This window comes from Notamacropus eugenii, chromosome 3 (assembly GCF_028372415.1).
Source record: "Notamacropus eugenii isolate mMacEug1 chromosome 3, mMacEug1.pri_v2, whole genome shotgun sequence".
NCBI lineage: Eukaryota > Metazoa > Chordata > Mammalia > Diprotodontia > Macropodidae > Notamacropus > Notamacropus eugenii.
In genome coordinates, this window is record NC_092874.1 from 195322154 (window position 1) to 195339087 (window position 16934).

Consider the following 16934-nt stretch of genomic DNA (forward strand, 5'->3'; position numbering starts at 1 on the left):
GGGAGGGGCCGGGGGAGGGCGGCCGCAGGGCGGGGGGCTTGCGAGGGCGATCGAGCGGCCCGGGGGGGATGGGGGCCGCCCCCGCGGGGCCCCGAAGCCGCCGCCGCCGCCGCGACTGAATCCGGGGCGGGGAAAGAGGGGCCCGGGGAGCCGCCGCCGCCGCCCCCCGGAGCCCTGAGCGCCGCCCCAGAGGAGCCTGCCCTGCGGAGCCAGCACCCGGTAAGATCTGCCGTAGCCCGAGTCCCTAGATCCCCGGCCCAGGGCCCGCTGCCCCCCCTCCCCCGCCACCCCACCCTTGCTCCCCGCACACCCCACCCCCAGTCGCCGCCGCCGGCGTCTCCTCCATTTGTTATTTTCTTCGATTAAGGTTCTCCCCACTTTCCTCCCCCCACCCCCGCCCATTGCAGGCACTGCCCGCCCGGAGCCTGGGGGCGGGGGGGGCACAGAGGTTGTGGGGTCCCCAATTGGGGGGTGGGGCAACACAAGCTGAGGGGGAGAATAGGAGAGGTGAAAGTGAAGAAAGCTTGGAAATGTCGGGGCTACGGGAAAGGTGGGAGAACCTTGGTGGGGAGACGGGGTCCAGAAGGGAGGTGGGGTGCAGGGGAGAACGGGGAACGTACGGAGGAGGAACAGAAGGGAGAAGCAGGGAAAAAAGAGTCCGTAGGGTGCAGGGGTGAAGGAGCGGGGGTGGGGAGAAGGGATGGCAGTGGTGTACGGGGAGGTTGGCACAGGAAGGTCTGAGGACCCCCAGAACGATTTTTCAGGCACGTAGGTGTAGGTAGCAAATGGGGAGGGGGTGTGGTAGATGGGAAGATGAGAGGTAAAAGAGAGCCTAGATAGAGGATAAAATAAGAAACGGAGTTGGAAGCCTGTAAAAGCTGAAGAAAATAAGAGATTGGAAAGGAGGCAACCAAAGGGTCTCTCTGAGGTCAGGCGTTTCTGGGGCCCCTGCACGGCCTTCATCCTCAGTCTTCTTTTGAGCAGAAAGTCATCCGGACCCCTATTCTCTCTATTCCAAACACATCTACTTCTAAGTAGAGGGCATCGAGATGTAGGGACCGGGTCCCTCAAACTGATCAGTAAAGTCAGGAGCAAAGAGGGGAATGTCTGGGGTGTGCAGAAGGGACTTAATAGAGAAAGGAAAGCAGGTAGGCAGTGGGAGGACTCAGTCTAGTAGAGCAGTTCAAGAAAATTGGGTCTTCAGGTATGCAACCTGTTCTTCTCAGCCCCCAGTTCCTCACAGTGCCATCCTGTGCCCACCAGCCATGGTGCAGAGCTTCTTCTATACCACAGCCTTTAGCTCTAAAAGACCCTTAAGGGATTCCTTCCTAATAAGGCCAGACACCTTATAAACCTCTTTCCCTGGAAGGCAGGAGTTAGGGGTGGGCCCAGTGACTTCTTGTTTATGGCAGCTCTGGGAGTATTGGCAGCTAGGCTCCTAGATGAACCCCTGGGGCCTGCTCTCAGTGGGACTCCAGTGTGGAGTTTCCATGGCAGTGGTGCCTCTAGCTGAGTTTCTCACTTGGTCCAATGGGGTGGTCATGTTTGTGGGAGAGATTTGGTTGGACAACTGTTGGTGGCTTTATCCTTTAGGGTTCTATATTCCCACAAACACCTACCAAGTAAGGCTAGTCCAATTTCATTCTGGCTGTTGGGTTGGGCATCTCCATCTTGGGTAAGGACTCCACAGGAAGCATCATGTTCTTCTGAATCAGCTTTCTCCAGCCTTCAGATGGTCCCTGCCCGCAGTAAAAGTGGAAAATTTACATGGACATTCACCATGTTCCTTCTCTAAAGTCCAGTGGGTTGAGAACAGATATGCTTTTGTTGAAGTCACTTTTACCGTTTTTCTATCGCTTCAGACTTCCTCAACTGGTTCCACAGCTATCCTTCCATTTTCTCATATACTAACTCTCCCTTATCCCAAATATTTCTCTACCTCTTTTCAGGCCAATTCCATAATGATTTCTTCCCTTAGTAGTCCTTCTACCTGCCATCTCATTGACTCTATACTCATGGCCTCACTCTTTTTTCCACCTTTGCCAGATGAGAATATCCCTTGGGAGAGCAACAGGTAGTGATTTGGTAGGGTTGTTTGTAGGTGAAAAAGCCCTGGCCAACATTTGGTCTTTGAATAGAAGTCACGTTGTCATTGGAAGGTTGTTCCAATGTTGGTTTAAGTTATCACTCCTGTACAGCCTGGCAGAGCAACAGAATGTAGACTAAGGGTCCTTAAACTCTTCACATCAGGCTCTCCTAGTACCTAGCCAAGTACCTGGCTTGATTCTATATTCTTGATCCCCTATCCTCATTGATTCCTCAGGTTTTCCTGTTCCCCTTTGCCTTTGCTCATTTCTCTCTCTATGCTGCCCCCTCTCTGGCCTTACTCCTTTGCCCTCTGAATGTCCCTCTTCTCTCTCTGCACAGGTGACTAACTGCTAGGGAAGAGAAGGTGGCTCTACTATTTGGTGCTTTAAAAAAAGAGGCTCGTATGTATTGAACACTCCCTACCAGTTATTATCCAACCAAAGAACCTTTTGGGTACCCGAGTCAGGCTGTAATGTTTCTCTTCGGTGACTTATTTTCCTCTTCAAGGCTGCTTAGTATTAACTCACTTTCACTTGATTTTATTTGTATAAACATATCAGGGATGAGGACACACACTGGTGCTACCTCTACCTAATTTGGAGATTCAGGGAATAAGTTGTGATAGTAGTAGTAGGTCATGAACAAAAAGTACCAACAGAGATGGGATCATCTAGAGAGTGGAGCTGACATTTGGGAAGGACAAGATGGACACATTCATCTTTGTAGTGTTTTTGGTATGAAATTTCCCTTCCCCCACCTTGTTGCATCTGATTTATATTTTCTAGGTTGATACCTAGTATTTTGAAAATCATATCAAACATCTACATATTAATTGGCAAGAGTACAGGTGAGGAAGGTCTCATCTAGTGGTCAAAGTAGCAGATGATGGTGTTATGTGACTTTGGGCAAGTCATGAATTCTTCTTAGGCCTCTTTCCCCATTTGTAAATGAGATGAATCATCTCCATTCCTCCCTGTCTTAGAAGGATAGAATGAAAAACCATCTGTTAAGTAGGTGCTCTGTGTAGCATCTAGTCCTTTGGGCTAAGATGCTATGGGAATTTAAAGATATTATTAACATTGTCACAAAATCTTGGCTGGCTGGGTAACTTCACTTTGTCCTCTTTTATAGGGGCAAGTGATCTGATGGGAAGGAAAATAACTAATTTCATTAAATTCAGAAAGGCTTCCTTCCCATTTCCTTCAGGCAGTGGGCCAGAAGGTCAATGGCACAGATTAAGCATCTACTCTAAAATTCTGTACTTTGAATGACAGGATAATTGACATTTATACAATACCTTAAGATTTCAAAGCATATTTTTCATAAGTCTTTGAGGCAGAAGGTACAAGTATTATGATGCCCATTTTATAGCTGAAGGAAATAAGGCTGGAAGAGGTTAAGTATTCACGGTCACATAGCTAGTAACTGATGACACTGGAATGCTGGGAAAGATATTATCTTATAAGACAATCATGGGGGAATATAGGCTACATGCACTTAGGAGAGGAAATATAATTAAAAAACAGTGGTAAGAGAAAAAATACAAATTTTTTTGTGGAACTATATATATTTGCATATTGGAAGGCTTTCTTATTGGTTATGAGATTTAGAGCTGGAAGAGACCATAGGGGCTATTGAGGCTACCTCTTTATACAGATGAGGAAACTGAGGCAGACAGAGGTTAAATAATTTGCCAGGGTCATACAGCTAGTAAGTGTCTCAAGCAGGTGGAAAGGTGCAATCTACAATTTTTATGAGTATGCAGATTTCTTCTGACCCCTCAATTGCTCACTTAAAAACATGCATGACTGACTGATACCATGAGGGAACTCAGCAGTGGAGAACAGATTCATTTCAGTTCAAATATGACTACACACAGAGGCTGATAAAATGCAGTATGATGATATAAGGGTCTCAGGCCTGTGATCAGAGTCTGGGCCTTTGGATATTCAGCAGGGGTATGATAACCAAAGATCCATCCACTGCCTCTCCCCCAATCTCCCCCACCCCCCATAAAGCAGCTCATTCTGGTTTTTACTTCTTCTCTGGGGATATTAGGGGTCAAGAGTTGAAATGTTTCTAGAAACTCTCTGGGATCCCATCAGGCTCCATTTTTTATTCTAGCCAACATCATCCTTTCGTGCCCCTACTTACTACAGGTTCCTTCACACTCCTTAGGGAGTATGAAGAGTGAGTCAGGTCAGTCCTATGGACTGGGGTTTCCTGCTTCAAAGTAGTTTCCTTATTATGGGAAGATTGATACCATCACAAGTGTCCCTCACTTACAGGCATGCTATGGTTGGGCCTTTAGTCTCATAGCAGATCAGAATGGTTTCATGTCTGTCCATCAGGGTCTCGGTGGTATGGTACCACACCTCAGAAGAAGACAATTTCAAGACATTCTCAGTAACTTTATGAAGTGCAAGGATACTCATGCGTGCATACTTGTCCCAGTTCATCTTTTACCATTAGTATGAAGCCCAAGCAATCCTTTTTCACACAAATGGGATTTTGTCATGGTTAGAGACCCCTTCAGGATCCAGGTCTTGTCTCTGTGGTTTTGATGATTTGGTTTTCTTCTGTCTTGCAGGCCCTGTTGGAGAGATTCGAGGAGCATTCTCATTCGGAGAGGCTTTAGTCTTAGGTGCTGACACTTGAACCCTGGGAGGGCCTGCTTCCTGCTCAGGCCTAAACTGTGGGGAACTTGGGGGTAAACAGCCATTTATATATTCAGCTGCCCAGGCAGAGGAGAATGGGGTCTCCACAGCCTGAAGAATGAAGACTCGACAGAACAAAGATTCAGTGAGTGACAGCTGAACTAAGGGTGTAGAAGTAAAGGAACTAGGGAAGCATGAGAGTTTAGGGGTCTGGGAGGAAGGTCTGGGACTATGGGAATAGGAGAAGGGGAGAGGTAAGGAATTTAATCTGGGCCCTCCTCTCTCTTAAGATGTCAATGAGGAGTGGACGGAAGAAAGAGGCCCCTGGGCCAAGGGAAGAGCTGAGATTGAGGGGCCGGGCCTCCCCTGGTGGGGTCAGTACCTCCAGCAGTGATGGCAAAGCTGAGAAATCCAGGCAGACTGCCAAGGTATTCTGTCCCTGGGGCCTTCATGTTACTGAGGTGGGGGTGGGAGGGAGGTGTTCCTTTCTGGCAAAGGGGAGGAGTTGGAGCATGGAACTTGAAAGGTGTAACACGGAAAGGGAATTATGGGATCTAAGCAGTCTCTCTCTTCAATAGAAGGCCCGAGCAGAAGAGTGCTCCACCCCAAAGACCAGCAAGCAGGGTCGTAATGAGGAGATCTCAGAGAGTGAAAGTGAGGAGACCAGTGCACCTAAGAAGACCAAAACTGAGGTAGGGGAATCCACCTGCCATCATTTCTCCCATTATCTAATCCTAGCCAGACTTCTTTCTCTCCTTGGTCCTTTCTGGTTCTCATGAAGAACAATCAACAATACTTAATCCAACAGATATTTATTAAATCCTTCTATGTTTCAGGTACTTGAGGTACACGATAAAAAAAAGTCCCTGCCCTTTTGGTACCCTGGGGAGAGGAACACATTTATAAAAAAGTGTAGTATAGAATTAACATTAGAGGAGGGGAGCACCACAACTGAGCCTCAAGGTAGAGAAAAGCTTCTCAGAGAAAGAGATGAATAAATACATTCCAGGTATTGGGAACAACTTGGTTTGATGTACAGGAATGAAAGGGAAACCAAATAGCAGCCCTTACCTGGAAGAGAGTGGCTGGTTTTGCAGGGGGTAGGATTGGTGGGAATGGTAGCTTTTCAGACTGGGAAGCCTTCCTCTGAGAAATACGAGAATATTTAAAAGGTGCTCTTTCAAACTTAGGGGAATGATGTTGGGTCGACAAACTGAAGAGGTGATCATAAATCAAGTATTTATTAAGTGCCTACTATGTGTCATACCCTGTATTGAGAATACAGTGAAACAATCCTTATTCTCAAAGGGCTTATTACATTCTACAAGTATATACAGATAAATATGAAGTCATTAAATACAAGGTAATTTGGAAGGGTAGGCACTAGTAGTTGGGAGGATCAGGAACGGCTTCATGTACAAGACTTGATTCTGGAAGAGCAATTTTATGAGGTAGAAGTGAGAAGGATCATTTACCAGTGCATAGAGAACAGTCAGTGTAAAGAGAAGTCAAGTAGGGAAGGGGATGAACATTTATATAGTCTACTATGTGCCAGGCACTGTGATGAATACTTTTAATATCTCATTTGATCCTTATAACTATTAATATCTCTATTTTACAACTGAGGAAACTGAAGCAGGCAGAAGTTGAGTGACTTGCCTAGGGTCACATACCTAGGAAGTGTCTGAGACCAGATGTGAACTTAGGTTGATGTTCCAGACCCAGTGCTCTTTCTTGGTAAGACACAGAGACAGGACATGAAGTGACACATAGAGGAAGAGAGGCAAGCTGGGTTGTTAGATCTAAGAGTGCAGGAGTGGGAGTAATGTACAAAGAGGTTGGAGAGACAGGTCAAGGCTAGGCGGTGAAGGGCTTTAAAAACTAAAAAGATGTCTAATCCTAGAGAAAACAGGAAGGCACTGCAGTGTATTAAGGGAGTGACAAGGTTGAATATGAGGCAAAGGAAAAATACTTTAGAAAGGAAAACTCAGAGACCTGGGATATAATGAATAAGGAAAGACTGAAGTGGGTAAAGAATGGAAGAGAATGAAAATTAATAAAAAGACATTGGTAGATACAGTATCTGAGGGATACTTGAGAATAGACAACTGAAGGACAGTTGCTATAAGGTAACCTCTTCTTTCCCTAGCAGGACCTCCCACGACCGCAGTCACCCTCTGATCTAGACAGCCTAGATGGTCGAAGTTTGAATGATGATGCCAGCAGTGACCCAAGGGACATTGACCAGGACAACCGAAGCACATCCCCTAGCATCTACAGCCCTGGAAGTGTGGAAAATGATTCTGACTCATCTTCTGGCTTATCCCAGGGTCCAGCCCACCCTTATCATCCACCCCCGCTCTTTCCACCCTCTCCCCTACCCCCAGATAGCAACCCTCGCCCTCCAGAGCCTGGCTTTGAACCTCATTCCTCAGTGCCGGCCACTGACTACCACTCTGCCATGGAGTCCCCAGGCCCTCGGATGTTCCAGGCCCCACCTGGACCCCCACCTCATTCACAGCTCTATTCTGGGGGTTCTGGGGGTAGCATCTTGTCTGGGCCTCCCTTAGGTCCCAAAGGGGGAGGGGCTGCCCCTCCTGTAGGACCTCCTGGTGGAGCTAAACAACATCCTCCACCCACCACCCCCATTTCCCTATCAGGCCCCGGAGCTGGTGGACCACCTCCTAAGCCACCTCCCACTCCTGGTGGGGTGGGTAACCCACCTCCTGCACCTCCGGCCCCCTTTCCCCACGTGGCACCCAACCTTCCACCTCCACCCGCCCTTCGGCCCCTCAATAATGCCCCCGCCTCATCTCCTGGCCTTGGGGTCCAGCCACTGCCCGGGCACCTCCCTTCCCCCCATGCCATGGGGCAAGGCATGGGCGGACTCGCCCCTGGCCCAGATAAAGGCGCCAGCCTGGCCCCTTCACCCCACCCCATCCCTCCGGTCTCTTCCTCGGCCCCCGCTCCCCCGCTGAGGTACCCCTATGCCTCCTCCTGCAGCTCAGCTGTCTCTTCCAGTTCATCCTCATCCTCCGCGGGGCCCCCGTACCCGGCCTCCCAGGCGCTGCCCAGTTACCCGCACTCCTTTCCGCCGCCCACCAGCCTCTCCGTCTCCAGCCAGCCTCCCAAGTACACCCAGCCCTCGCTGCCCTCCCAGGCCGTGTGGAGTCAGGGCCCCCCTCCTCCTCCCTACGGCCGGCTCCTGGCCAACAGCAGCAACGCCCACCCGGCTCCCTTCCCCGCGCCCGGCTCGGGTCAGGCCGGCGGCCACCCCCAGGCCCACCATCACCACCAGCAGCAGCCGCCACAGGCCCCACCACCTCCGCCCCCGCAGCAGCAGGCCCCGCAGCAGCATCCGACTGGGGGCACCGCGGCCCCGCCCGCCCCCGGGCCCTACCCGCACGGCCTCGAGGGCGGCGCCCACCACAACCACCCCTACTCCCTGTCGCCGTCCCTGGGCCCCCTGCGGCCCTTCGCGCCCGGGCCAGCGCACCTGCCGCCGCCCCACGGCCAGGGCCCCGGCCCCTATGGCAGCCAGGCGGGCCCGGGCGCCGCCGTCACGGCCGCCTCGTCCTCGTCCAGCTCCTCGTCCTCGTCCTCGTCGCAGGGGCCCTACCCTTGCTCCCACGCGTCGCCCTCCCAGGGCCCCGCCGGGGCCGCCCCGTACGCCTTCCCGCCGGTCACCTCGGCCTCGGCCACGCTCTCCACGGTCATCGCCACCGTGGCCTCCTCTCCGGCCGCCTACAAGACGGCCTCGCCGCCGGGCCCGCCGCCCTACGCTAAGCGGGCCCCATCCCCGGGGGCCTACAAGACCGCCACGCCGCCAGGCTACAAGCCGGGATCTCCCCCGGCTTTCCGCACGGGGACCCCGCCGGGCTACCGCGGGGCCTCCCCTCCCGCCGGCCCCGGGGCCTTCAAGCCGGGCTCCCCGGCCGTGGGCCCCCCGGGCCCGGGCGCCACCCCGGCTGCCGCTCCACCGCTCAGCGCGGCCCAGATCAAGCAGGAGCCAGCCGAGGAGTACGAGGCCCCTGACAGCCCCGCGCCCCCCGCCCGCAGCCCCTCGCCCGCACCCAAAGTGGTGGACGTGCCCAGCCACGCCAGCCAGTCGGCCCGGTGAGCGGCGGGGGCGGAGGCCGCGGCGGGCCCGGGGCGGGGGGCGCGGAGACGTCTGATGGGGAGAGGAGAGGGGGAGGGATGCCCTGGAAGGTGCTTGGGGGCTGAGTCGCGCGCGTGCGCGCCTCCCCGCCGCCTGACAGGTTCAACAAGCACCTGGACCGCGGCTTCAACTCATGCGCGCGCAGCGACCTGTACTTCGTGCCGCTCGAGGGCTCCAAGCTCGCCAAGAAGCGCGCGGACCTGGTGGAGAAGGTGCGGCGCGAGGCCGAGCAGCGGGCGCGCGAGGAAAAGGAGCGCGAGCGCGAGCGGGAGCGCGAGAAGGAGCGCGAGCGCGAGAAGGAGCGCGAGCTCGAACGCAGCGTGGTCAGTGGCTCCCGCCCACCGAGGGCTCCCTCCTTTCCTTGCCCGGGGGTTGGGAGTGGGGGTGGGGGTGGGGAGGGGGAGCGAATGGGAGGAGGGCGCCGGAGTCACACCGCCATCTGCAGGGCAGGAGGTACCATTGCAGCTTGGGAGATTTGGTGGCAGTGCTCCCTAGATGGGAAGCAAATCCCTCCTGGGCCCTCCACCAGATGAGGAGGGAATGTGCTCAGAAGCAGGGACGTCCCTAGGGTAACAGCAGTACTAACAGCTAGCATTTATGGAGCTTTACTCACTTGATGCTCAGGGGCCATTTTACAGGTGGTCAGGCCTCCCAAGCTGAGGCTGGACTGCCAGGCCTGCACCCTAGGCACTGTGCCACCTCCCTCCCCTTCATGAGTTGCACACAGCAGTCCTGTGAAGTGGGCTGCACCACTGTTACTGTCAGCTCCAGTTTAGAGATGAGAGAACTGATGCTCAGTCAGGCCGTGCTGAACTGACAGTAAGCATGGGAGCTGGAAGGCCTTTGATGGCCCTACTGGGGTCATCTCCCTGCCAGGAAGTGTGGGTAGCCCCAGCATCCTTCTCTCACCTCACTTCCTTATCATCTCCCTCTACAGAAGCTGGTTCAGGAGGGCCGTGCCCCGGTGGAGTGCCCATCCCTGGGCCCTGTGCCCCACCGCCCACCATTTGAGCCTGGCAGTGCAGTGGCCACAGTGCCGCCTTACCTGGGGCCTGACACTCCCGCCCTCCGCACACTCAGCGAGTATGCTCGGCCCCATGTCATGTCCCCTGGTAATCGTAACCATCCCTTCTATGTGCCCCTGGGTGCAGTGGACCCAGGGCTCTTGGGCTATAATGTCCCAGCCCTCTATAGCAGTGATCCAGCTGCTCGGGAAAGAGAGCGTGAAGCCCGAGAACGTGACCTTCGAGACCGCCTCAAGCCTGGCTTTGAGGTGAAACCTGGAGAGTTGGAGCCCCTGCATGGGGTCCCTGGGCCAGGCTTGGATCCCTTCCCTCGGCATGGGGGTCTGGCCTTGCAACCTGCCCCACCTGGCCTGCACCCTTTCCCCTTCCACCCGGGCCTAGGGCCCCTGGAGCGTGAGCGTCTGGCCCTGGCAGCTGGGCCAGCCCTTCGGCCAGACATGTCATATGCAGAGCGGCTAGCAGCTGAAAGGCAGCATGCCGAGAGGGTAGCGGCCCTGGGCAATGACCCCCTGGCCCGGCTGCAGATGCTCAATGTGACTCCCCATCACCACCAGCACTCCCACATCCACTCCCACCTGCATCTGCACCAGCAGGATGCCATCCATGCAGGTAAGGACTTGACTCCATCTATTCTGTTGTCTTCCCCTACCTCATCTCCTGCCCAAGTTGTGAACATCCCTCTAAACTAAACTTTCTCTCTTTTCCCATCGTGGTTCTCTCTCCTTGTTTTCTCCTACCCTGTCTAGTTACTAGCCTACTAGTTTCCAGCCTACTCCTCCTGGCCTCATTCCCCATCCTGTACTTCCCTATCATTTGTCCTGTTAATCTTTCCCATATTCTGCCTGCACCTGTAAGGGTGATCCCTTACAAGAGTTTCACTTAGTCACTTTTATAAGCCCATCACATCCTCACTTGCTGGTGGGAATTCAATTTTTTTTCCCATTTTTTTCTTTATATATCTTTTATTGATATAGTTTTACTTTCATAAGTCTTCCCAATAACCCCCCCCCCCAGCAGAACCCTCCCTTATAAACAAATAATTGCCATAAAAGCAGAACCAATCAATACATTGGCCTTGACTGAAAATATATACCTTATTCAAACTCTCTTCTGAAAGTATGGAGGCACATCTTACTGGCTAACATGCCTTACTCAGAAATTATTATTAATCCCCAGTTTCTTCCCAATCTATTCTCCTTTCTATCAGTTAGCCAACAAGCTTTGATCACACACCCACCATGTACCAAACTAGGGATACAAGTACAAAAGTGAGTCAGTTCCTATCCCATGGTCTCTTCTCTCTCCCACCCTGGTTCCCAAGATGATCAGTGCTTCTAGGGCAAAGCCCCTATACTTTAGTGGTTTGTGTTGTAGATAAAACTGAGATTTATATATTTCCTTCACTTGCTTCCTGCTGTCTCATCCTGTGCCCACAACCCTGCCCAGCCCCTCATTCCCTCCAACCTCTCCACTGCCCATAAACTTGGTTCTGTACTTTGTCCCCGTATCCTGTCCTTCCTATCCTTCCTTTTCTAACTCTGTCTTCTGTTTTCAACCTATTCCCATCTCCCAGAGGTAAAGCCCCTGTGTCTAGTCCTTTCCTTCCTCAAACCCACCTGTCAGTTTTGTTTTCCTGCCCTCTTTATTCACATGCCTCCTCTTTTGGTTAGTTACCTTTTATTTTTCCACTCTACCTGACCCTTCTTCTCGTATCTGTTGACTTCACTTGGCTCAGTCTCTGTCTCACCCCTCCTCTCTTCCCTGTGCCTCCAGCCTCTGCCTCTGTGCATCCTCTTATCGACCCTCTGGCCTCAGGGTCCCATCTTACCAGGATCCCCTACCCAGCTGGGACCCTCCCCAACCCCCTCCTGCCTCACCCCCTGCATGAGAATGAGGTTCTTCGTCACCAGCTCTTCGGTAAGAATGGTGTTTGGGGAGGAGGGAGGGGACCATAAAGGAAGGAACTGGGGGAGAAAGAGCTATAGCTGATGGGGAGGGAAGAAGAAATGCTTGGAGGAGATGGGGGGGCACAGTGTCAGGGCAAGCCAGCTGATCCGTGTTCTCCCTGTTCTCTCCCCGAATTTCTTCTCTCCAGCCACCCCTTATCGGGACCTGCCAGCCTCACTCTCAGCTCCCATGTCAGCAGCCCATCAGCTGCAGGCCATGCATGCCCAGTCTGCTGAGTTGCAGCGCCTGGCCCTGGAGCAGCAGCAGTGGTTACATGCGCACCACCCTCTGCACAGTGTGCCGCTGCCTGCCCAGGAGGACTACTACAGGTACCTAGTGTAAAGCCAGACCCGAAGTGGGGGGGAACCTTGGGGGTGGCTGACACTGGGGCTCCCCAGCGTGGGACCGAGATGGAGAGCAGCAGGTGACTGGGAACGGGGCTCTCAAGTCCCGAAGCCATTTTTAAAATGCTCGCAATGTTCCAGAAACTGTGCTGAGTGCTGAGACCCAGAGAGGCCCACCCAGTCCTTAACTTCAGGGGCGGTCACATTCAGATGCCAGGGCCCTAACTTGTCACCCCTGTCCCAGCGAGGCTTCTAGTGTGCAGGAACCCCCAGAAACAAGAGCTGCCAGCCTTGGCCCTCCAGCTGGTCTGTCGGAGCCCCAGCTCTCCCATGGCTTCCAGCCTGGCATCCGGATCTCTAGGTCCAGCCTGTAATGCCCCCCCGCCCCCCGCCGCCTGAGGGTGATACGTTGTCTCCTCTGTTCCCCTGGTGCCTTGCCCCGATCAGTCACCTGAAGAAGGAGAACGACAAGCCTCTGTAGAGCACCAGCTGTATACCCTCGTGACGGGCCAGCGGGAGGGGAGCGGAGCCTTCCCTGGCAGAGCCGGAGCCCCCCCGAGGAGAACCGAGGCCTCGCCCCGAGAGAGGACAAGACACAAGCGGGGGGTGGGGGCGCCGGATGAGGGGGGTGCGGGGATAAGTGTGGTGAGAGGCAAAAGCGCACAGCAGCCCGGGCCGGGACCCCCCTTGTTCCTCCTGCCCCTCCCAGCTTCGGGGGGCGCAGCCGCCCCCCCTCCGCCCCCCCCTCGGTGTGATCACTTCATCCGTTAGATGTGGCTGTGTTGCGTAGCGTCGTGTGCTGCCCCCGCCCCTGCCCCGACCTGTGTGCGGCGCGACTCCCCTATTGTATGCCCCCCACATTCATAATTTATATATATAAATATCTATATGCCACTCTTTAAAAAAAGGCCCCAACCAAAACCAAACAGCAACAAAAAAATCCTCACAACCCCCCAGGATGACTAAGGCTGCTTTATTTGGGGGGGGGCGGCCGACGGGGCAAAGGTGGGGACCTGTGGGAGGGAGGGCAGCGGCACTGCCAGCTTCTTTCACCTCTCCGCGTCTGCCCAGGAGAGGGCTGCGGGCCGAGGTGCTCCGCTCTCCGTGAGTGCGGGGAGCGCTGCTCCGCAACGCGGGAAGTGTGCCCGGACGAGGGCGGGGGCTCCTGGCCACTCCACCCAGGCCCCTCGGCGACCCTGGTGGCACGGGGGTGGGGGAAGGGCCCCGAAGGAGCCTAGGACTGGAGCTAAAGGAGTTAGGGAGCGCCGTGCGCAGAACGGTCACCCGAGAAAACGGGAGCAGGACAGGGGGAGGGGCACGTTTCCAAACCCAGGGAAATCACGCAGCACCCCGAGCTCCAGCTCAGGCTCAGCGAGCGGTAGAACCCAAAGCGAAAGTTTCCCGAGGACGCCAGTCTCCCTAGGTTTCGGTGACGCGCGGTCCTCCTAAGTCGAGGGGGTGTGCCCGGACTTTTTATCCAATCAACACTAAGAGTATTTGCATAGGCTCTTATCAACACTTTAATGACTTTGGAAGGCAAACGTAGGTATATTACCTTAAATCGCAGGTCTCAGCTGTCAGATATTCTTTGTTTCCACTTAACTTAGAGGGAAGAATGATTCAAACAACCTCCCCTTTACTCACCCTCACCGTAAGTAGAGTCCCCGGATACCCTCAACTCACTCTCGACGTTCTATTTGGTAGTGTTACAGCTCTTTTAGAATTTGTCTAGTAGGTTTTCCGGTTTTTGCCGGGAAGCCCTCGCTTTACGTTTACGAAAAAGAAGTGTTTTGTTGAAAGAATACATGGACTTTAATTCAGGTTGCCGGGCTCGGGGGAAGAAGCTGTATCTTTTTTTGCTTCCGCCCTGCAAGCCCGGTAGCTGGTAACGAATGGGATGCGCAGCTTCCGGGATGGGGAAGCGGTTTCCTCTTTCTGAGGGAGCTGACCGCGGCCTTCAGAGAACACAAATAAGCGTGCAGTCGTGCTGCGCATCCCATGGCGTCGGGCCCCGCGCAAGCCGCGGCTTTGAGCGCCGAGCAGGCTAAGGGTGAGCGGAGTTAGGCGGGGAGGGGAGGGGAAAGCGAGGGAGGAGTACCCAAATGAAGGGACTTCCAGCTGAGGAAAGGCACCGGGAGGGTGCTGGGTTCTAGAGACTCCCTGAGCTCCTCGACGCTCTCTGGATTTGCCCTCCGTTATGAAAGGGGTGGGGGTGGGGGAGACTTTCTGGGTGGCTTAGTTGGGTTTGCCTTCCATCTCCAACCTCCTTCTCATGGTCCTCGCTGCCCCCTTCTCCTCCCGCACACCCCTCCTCTCCCGCCCCCGCCCCCCTCGTGTGCCTGCCCCTCTCTACACCTGGGCTTGGGCAGTGGTCCTGGCCGAGGTCATCCAGGCGTTCGCGGCCCCGGAGAACGCGGTGCGCATGGAAGAGGCTCGGGACAATGCTTGCAACGACATGGGCAAGATGCTGCAGTTCGTGCTTCCCGTGGCTACGCAGATCCAGCAGGAGGTCCTCAAAGCCTACGGCTTCAGCTGCGATGGGGAAGGTGGGGCTGCGCAGGCCTGGCCTCCCCGCGCCGGGGACGAGTGGGAACGCGGCGTGGTGCGGGGGTGCGGGAGGGCCTGCTGGGGTCTGGCCCCGGAAAATTGGATTAATTAATTTGACTAGACTGGTGATTTTATCTGTGCGGGGAGGCCCGCCTTCGATGCCTGGGGGCAGTAAAACCTAGGAAGTGACCAGCGCTGGGGTTGTTCCTGGAGCAGGACGAGAAGCCCAGGTCTTTCTAAGAGGCCAGTCTCCGTCCACGATTGCGCCTCGTTTATTTATTTTGAAAACAACCATAAAGGGCATTGCTTTTATTCATTCAGCTCTTAAACGAAAGCTAGTTTAAAAAATAAGTGCACGTTCATTAAAATACAGCTTTCAAGAAGACTCAAAACATTTTTAAGATCAGAGTGTATGCATGCCCTGGCCCACCCGGCAGCCAGCCAGTTAATGGTGGAATGGGGGTGGGGGGCCGGGAGCCCAGGGCCTTCTTGGAGCTGTTGTCCCCGCTTCGGACACGGGGTGGCAGCCAGGACTGGCATGAATTTTATACTTTCCCCTCCACCTCGCTCGGGGATTGGCTTCTGGATTCCTAGCCTACCGTCCCAGGGTGTCGTCATTCAGCAGGAGGGCTTCGGCCAGTCCAGATCTGGGCCCCACAAGACAGGTGCCCGGAGAGGCAGAGCGTAACAAACTGGCTGGCCAGTATGCCAGGGGGACAGGTCCCCAACCCCCCTGCCTCACCCGGTCTACGCATCCATCCAGGGTTTCTTTTTTCCTCTTAAGGGAAAATCAGTAACCTCCCTCCTCCCTTCCCCTCCCCCCGCCCCGATTTTAGGCATCCCCTGGCTTCTGGGTGGTGCCCGATCTGGCACCGGAAGTGATTGGGTCTAATCTCCACCCCGTGGAGGTGGAGAAGCGATGAGGAAAGCTTGTGATGCCCGGTGGGCGGGGGCCTGCCAGCCTCGCTCTTTGTGTGTCTCGTGAGGTGTCCGGGGAAGAGCCCGAGGGGCCGGCTCCCTCTTCCGGTCAGTGGTGGAAGCCAGTGTGGGTCAGGGAGTGTGAGCTCGACTTCTCTCCTCCTTCCCTTAGGTGTCCTGAAGTTCGCCAGGCTGGTGAAGTCCTATGAGGCTCAAGATCCCGAGATTGCCAGCCTGTCTGGGAAGTTGAAGGCCTTGTTTCTGCCGCCCATGACCCTGCCCCCCCATGGGCCCGGGTTAGGGGGCAGTGTGGCCGCCTCCTGAGGGGCCGCTGCCCCATCCTGACTGGTGGCAGGGAGGTGTGCCCGTCATCCGGGAACTCTTGTGCCACTGCTTGTCCCCGGAGGATAATAAACCTTGCTGATGCTGTCTCCCCAGTGGTTATTCTGGCAGTTTCTTGGGCTTGCCCACCTGAGTGATTTCTGCATTCAAAGAAGAAACTTCCTGAGTCTTTCCAAGGGATCAGGCTTCCTCTGTGCGCAGTCCCCAATCCCCCAATCCAGAGATCCAATTCAGTTCAGTAAACGTCTATTAAGTGCTTATGGTCAGTCAGGCACTGTGCTAAGCCCTGGGAACGCCAAGAGAGGCAGAAACCCCCCACAAAACAGTCCCTGTCCTCAAGGACCTTGCAGTCTAATACGAGAGACGACATGCGGAAAAATATACACAAAGTACTGGATAAAGGGTAAATAATAAAAATGACCACTGGAGATTTCCCTGGAAAAATAATGAAGACCTTATTTCCATCACATCAAATCTTTAGTGTTGATTATGTGCCCTATGCTAGAAAGTGGGTTGAGATCCTTGCGAGCATAAGCATTAGGCTGCAGGTAGAGACGAGAGTGAAGCATAAGAGGTAGAATTACACCGAGAGGAGGCCTCTTTTCTTGGGCCCTTGATTTGATATTAAATCCCATGCAAAGATAAGATCCGGAGTCAGAGGACCTAGTTTGGATGCTGTTTAACTGTGCTCACTTAGGCAATCTTCTGCGGGCCTCCCTGTTTTCTCCTGCACTATGAGGAAATGAGTTAGAAGATTTCTAAAGTTCCTTCCAGCTCTAAATCCTATGATCACAAAATGGGGCCTTGGTTCTTAACTTTCTCTCTGTCTCTCTCCCCAGTCCTGTCAATCCCCAGCGAATCTGCTTTGATAGAGACAAGGAAAAGAAAGGGAAAGGAATTAAGCCAG

At 54.2% G+C, this 16934-nt stretch overlaps 2 protein-coding genes and 1 non-coding gene across 6 annotated transcripts; all 3 read left to right on the plus strand.

The window, feature by feature from the left end:
• The first annotated feature begins 78 nt into the window (after nucleotides 1–78).
• On the plus strand, nucleotides 79–13176 carry ATN1 (atrophin 1). 4 transcript variants are annotated; one of them, XM_072653837.1, is made up of 12 exons: nucleotides 116–219; nucleotides 2428–2489; nucleotides 4679–4732; nucleotides 4823–4890; nucleotides 5036–5173; nucleotides 5324–5437; nucleotides 6895–8861; nucleotides 9005–9227; nucleotides 9842–10538; nucleotides 11703–11846; nucleotides 12025–12205; nucleotides 12668–13176. In XM_072653837.1, exons 4-12 carry the CDS (start codon nucleotides 4864–4866, stop codon nucleotides 12699–12701), a joined length of 3525 nt encoding a protein of 1174 aa, XP_072509938.1. In that variant the 5' UTR covers nucleotides 116–219; nucleotides 2428–2489; nucleotides 4679–4732; nucleotides 4823–4863; the 3' UTR covers nucleotides 12702–13176. The 4 variants fall into 4 exon arrangements, with proteins under 4 accessions (XP_072509937.1, XP_072509936.1, XP_072509938.1 ...); XM_072653836.1 differs by lacking the exon at nucleotides 2428–2489 and having other exon boundaries at nucleotides 79–219; XM_072653835.1 differs by lacking the exon at nucleotides 2428–2489 and having other exon boundaries at nucleotides 79–219; nucleotides 4679–4890.
• A 620-nt stretch (nucleotides 13177–13796) lies between these two features.
• C3H12orf57 (chromosome 3 C12orf57 homolog) lies at nucleotides 13797–16118 on the plus strand. The gene is made up of 3 exons (XM_072653850.1): nucleotides 13797–14270; nucleotides 14590–14766; nucleotides 15858–16118. The coding sequence occupies exons 1-3, from the start codon at nucleotides 14219–14221 to the stop codon at nucleotides 16007–16009; spliced, it is 381 nt and encodes a 126-aa protein (XP_072509951.1). The 5' UTR covers nucleotides 13797–14218; the 3' UTR covers nucleotides 16010–16118.
• Nucleotides 13922–13983, plus strand: LOC140497912 (U7 small nuclear RNA). The gene has a single exon (XR_011964916.1). It is a non-coding gene; the product is annotated as a U7 small nuclear RNA (small nuclear RNA).
• Nucleotides 16119–16934: the final 816 nt, after the last annotated feature.

Coding starts and splice junctions, on each gene's coding strand:
- C3H12orf57 (XM_072653850.1), top strand. CDS start 14,219: ATGGCGTCGGGCCCCGCGCAAGCCGCGGCTTTGAGCGCCGAGCAGGCT. Junction 14,271..14,589: donor GAGCGCCGAGCAGGCTAAGG/GTGAGCGGAGTT, acceptor GGGCTTGGGCAG/TGGTCCTGGCCGAGGTCATC. Junction 14,767..15,857: donor CTTCAGCTGCGATGGGGAAG/GTGGGGCTGCGC, acceptor TCCTTCCCTTAG/GTGTCCTGAAGTTCGCCAGG.
- ATN1 (XM_072653835.1), top strand. CDS start 4,864: ATGAAGACTCGACAGAACAAAGATTCA. Junction 10,539..11,702: donor GCAGGATGCCATCCATGCAG/GTAAGGACTTGA, acceptor CTGTGCCTCCAG/CCTCTGCCTCTGTGCATCCT. Junction 12,206..12,667: donor GCCCAGGAGGACTACTACAG/GTACCTAGTGTA, acceptor TGCCCCGATCAG/TCACCTGAAGAAGGAGAACG.